Genomic DNA, 4,104 nt, shown 5'->3' with positions numbered 1-4,104 from the left:
ACTATTTTAAACTCTAAAATACAATCATTATAATCCATGAATTTTCAAATTCTTAATTTTTTCTTTTCATGGGATCCCTGTCATGCTGACAAATGAAGCTGTTGTCAATCAGATGCTTCCAAATGGTTCTGATTGGTGGATCTGGCTGTGCTTTTTTTGCATTCACATCAACTTTAACACGTTCCCTGACACCACTGACTGAAATGCAACCTTCTGCCATGTTTTACAGATGACTGTAGATGTTCACTGTTGTACCTCGCTCTTGAAATCCTCCACCAAAAAATCGATGTATTCATAAGCCCTGTTTTACATACTGTTCATCTGCTATTGGTAGTTTTTTAGTCCTGCTTCTTGGACAAGTGGAGGGTTTCATCTGTCCTCCTGACATCACAATCCAGTTAAAAAAAAAAACATGGTTATAATAGAGGTGTTTTTAATTAAATTGCAATTTTATTGCTTCTGCTTTTTTCTTTCTTTTTTTTTGTCAATAAAGCCCTTCAGTGGCTGACAAAGTGCAAACTTCATGTTTTAAAGTTTTGAAATGTTAACCTCTTATATTTTGCTGTATATTACACACACAAACATAGAGTACAGGAAACATCTTGTAATCCCTTCACAGTCACAGACTCCTTGAGGAGATCACACACATTCTGTGAGAGTTCAAACAGATGAGTGTTCAAACAGGATGACCGTCGACTGGTTGGAGAGGTTGGAAAGCCTGGATGGTCTGAAAGTCCCAATCCGAGAATAAACATCTGCATCTGAGCAGGCACCCCATGACAGGTGAGGGCTGGGCGGGGTGGTGTGGATGACAGGCACGGGAAGAGGGAGTGACAGGACAGGGGGTGTCGGAGGGAGAGAAACTGGAGGGTGAAGAGGTGGACGTGGTAGGACAGGAGGTGGGGGGAGTGGCAGTGGAGGGGGTGCCGGTGAGGGTGGCGATGGAGGTGGCACTGGGGTGATGACAGCAGGTGTCACTGAGGTTATGGTTTGGAGTGGTGCAGTGTCTTCAGGTACTGCCCTGCTCTTCTCTGGCAGCTCCTGACAAGGTGTGGGGTGTTTGAGTGTGTAGGTGCCACTGTGGTAGAAGCTGGTGTACTCCAAAGCATGCCTCGCTCTGGCCATCCTCAGCCTGAAGAAAACATAACCCAAGTAAATATAGTGGTAAAACTCAGATCCCATTTTTGAGGCCAAACTGAGTTGGGTCAAGACGCACACAGATGACTTACCAAACAAGCCTGACATCAATTTACCTTTTGGCTACATGTTATTACACATGTACACACCTGTGTCTTAGCTGTAACAGTCTGTACAGCAGCAGGAGGATTACTGCTCCTGCCAGAGTAAGCAGAAGAATAGCCACCCTCAGGTCTAAACTCCAGCAGGATTTCCCACCAGGTCCCGATGAGCTGCAGTTACTGGGGCTTTGTGGAGTCTGCGGCTGGAGAGGTTCCTCCATCCCCCGTTTTGGATTGATGATAGCCCTGACCAACACGGGCTGGATGGAGTCTAGCAGGAATGGGTGTCGGCTCCTGAATATCAGACTCTGAGGTTGGGGAGGGATTTGGAGAGAAGTGCTGATGGTGACTGGATGACCAAGCTGCATCGCTGCCAGTTTGATCCAGTGAGGAGGAGTAATGGAGTGCAGCTTGATGTAAATCAGTTCTCCATTTCTTTCTCGCAAGTGTGTCCGTGACTCCCCAGGAAGTGGTTTTTAGTCTCTCTGAAATATAAAATAAACTTTCTCTGTATGCCTGTTCTGTCTGATATGCTTTTGTTATCTTTTATGTAGTTCACTGTTATTCTTAGATGTTTTCACTCTAACTGCAGACAATGGCAGAATATTCCCTCTACAGTTTTTTTTTTCCCACACGTATAACACTGCCTTATCACTGGAAAGAATCCATTAGGTTTGTGAGAGGAGAATGTCTAAATAAGAGGCTGGACAAAAGACATCCACTCACTTACTGTGAACCCACCAGACTATTACCACAGTAACCCAAACACAGACTTTATAGTGGTGGGTATCTAAACAACCAGTGGTTACCAGGCAGTTGCCAACATATCTCTGTGCTTGTCTTACTTATCCCATCTCTATTGATTCCTAAAGATTCAAGAGTTTAAAAAAACAGTCTAAAACTAACACAGACCATGTTTAATATAGTATATTTAATATGTTATATCGGAAACATTATGCCCATTGACCACTTTAATAGCAGCGATCAGCCAATCACACAGCAGCAATCTAATACAGTTAGTCAAATACACATGGTTAAGATGATCGACTGAAGTTCAAACTGGGCATCAGAATGGGAAAGAAATGTGATTTAAGTGACACTGAACATGGCATGGTTGTTGGTGCCAAACAGGCTGGGCTGAGTATTTCAGAAACTGCTGAGCTACTGAAAGTTTCCCACACAATCATCTCTGGGCTTTACAGAGAGAAAATATCCAGTGAGCAGCATTTTCTCTGTGTGAAAATATGTTGTTGATGCTAGAAGAGGTCAGAGGAGAATAGCCAGACTGCTTGGAGCTGATACGATGGCAACAGTAACTGAAATAACCACTCGTTACAACCAAGTGAGTGCTGTTTATACACAACAGCCTACCTGAGTATTGTTGCTGACCGTGTCCACCCCTTTATGGCCACAGTTCTGCCATTATAATACATCATGTCTCAAATAATCTTAACTCGTTTATTGAATGTGGCAAGCAATTCACTGTCACCTCCAAAGTCAACAGATCTGAATCTGGTGAGAGCACCTTTGGAATGTGGAAAAACAGGAAATTTGCATTATGGATGTGTAGCCGACAAATCCGCAGTAACTGTTTAATGCTATAATGTCAATATGGACAAAAATCTCTGGGGAATGTTTCCAGCATCTTGTTGAATCTATGTGAACTAATGTAGTAGTGAAGACCAAAGGGAGCCCAGCTTAGAACTAGCAAGATGTAGCTAACAAAATAGCCAGAGAGTGTAGAAGAGAGAGACATGTCAATGAAGAATCCCGAATGCAGAATCACACAACAGCAAAGATGATGCTTTAAATATGACTTTTAAAATCTTACTTTAGGGCAAAGTTAGCAAACCTTTAAAAGATTTTTAAAGTCAGATCTGACAGCTGATTTTATACATGCAGCTCTCGTGTCCCACTGAGCAGTGATATGAAAATAAATTTAGATAAAGCTTCAGAATCACATTATTAGAGAAATTAATTGATCTCACTGGTTTTGTTCACTCGAGTAATCACTTGAAAAGTATTGAAAACATAAGAAATAAAAATGAAATCTTGAAACTGCCACTGCCTAAACTCCTGTTTGGTCTCAATTTTTACAAGAAAGTTTAAACTTACGTCATTCAAATGTGACTGCGTTGAGGGCAAATTCATTAGAAAATGCAGAAAAGAGAAAAATAACTGCTCACAACAAGAGCTGTGGTTAAGAGCTGCGCAGCTTTCCAGGACCTAATGCGGAATCCTGAGTTCACACCAGTGGAGAGGAAGCCAGTGAAAACAGCAGGAAGCTGTTCACTTCCCTGACATACAGTACGAAAACGTGATTGGAGAGGACTTCCTATTACCATGGTTACAGGAAACTAGTCAAGGAAATGCTTTTTTCAAGGACCTGAGCTTAATTCTGATAGACAAAGCAGATGACAGACGCTCTACTGAGTAGAAGCAATATTTAATTCTTACAATGCTATAAATACCACTCACATCATCCAACCATGTACGATAAAAAAGCAAGCCTCCTATTTTGCTGTACAGCCTCATATAACAAAGAAATGCTTTATAAAAAGGGGTTTTTAAGGCTTCTTTGCTTTGATAAATAAGATAACAAAATGCCCAATAGAGTAGAAGAACCACATATATGCTTCCTGACCTCTAAATCTGAGGTTTATCTGAGTAAGAAAGAACAAAATTAACAAAAGCTGTTTTAAAGGGAAAGTGCTGTTTCAGAGCCGCCAAAGCAGCCCAAATTATCCCGACTGTGCCGCGGAGGGTCAACAGATGCAGAGAGATGGAGGCCGCCACGAAAGGCTACCCGCTATCTGATGGAGCCTTTATTCGGGGACGAATAAATGACACACAGGCACAGAAAGAG

At 42.0% G+C, this 4,104-nt stretch overlaps 1 protein-coding gene across 1 annotated transcript; it reads right to left on the bottom strand.

Moving 5' to 3' along the window:
- Positions 1-375: 375 nt before the first annotated feature.
- Positions 376-3,479, bottom strand: LOC102783159 (uncharacterized). Its single transcript, XM_006803455.2, has 3 exons — positions 3,354-3,479; positions 1,287-1,723; positions 376-1,132 (listed from the first exon to the last, which is right to left on the bottom strand). Exons 2-3 carry the CDS (start codon positions 1,604-1,606, stop codon positions 661-663), a joined length of 792 nt encoding a protein of 263 aa, XP_006803518.2. The 5' UTR covers positions 1,607-1,723; positions 3,354-3,479; the 3' UTR covers positions 376-660.
- Between the last annotated feature and the right edge of the window lie 625 nt (positions 3,480-4,104).

The sequence above is a fragment of the Neolamprologus brichardi genome, chromosome 7 (genome assembly GCF_056152115.1).
Source record: "Neolamprologus brichardi isolate AB-2024 chromosome 7, ASM5615211v1, whole genome shotgun sequence".
Taxonomy (NCBI): domain Eukaryota; kingdom Metazoa; phylum Chordata; class Actinopteri; order Cichliformes; family Cichlidae; genus Neolamprologus; species Neolamprologus brichardi.
Note: the sequence above shows the minus strand (reverse complement) of the source record. Positions and strands in the feature narration are given on the sequence as shown.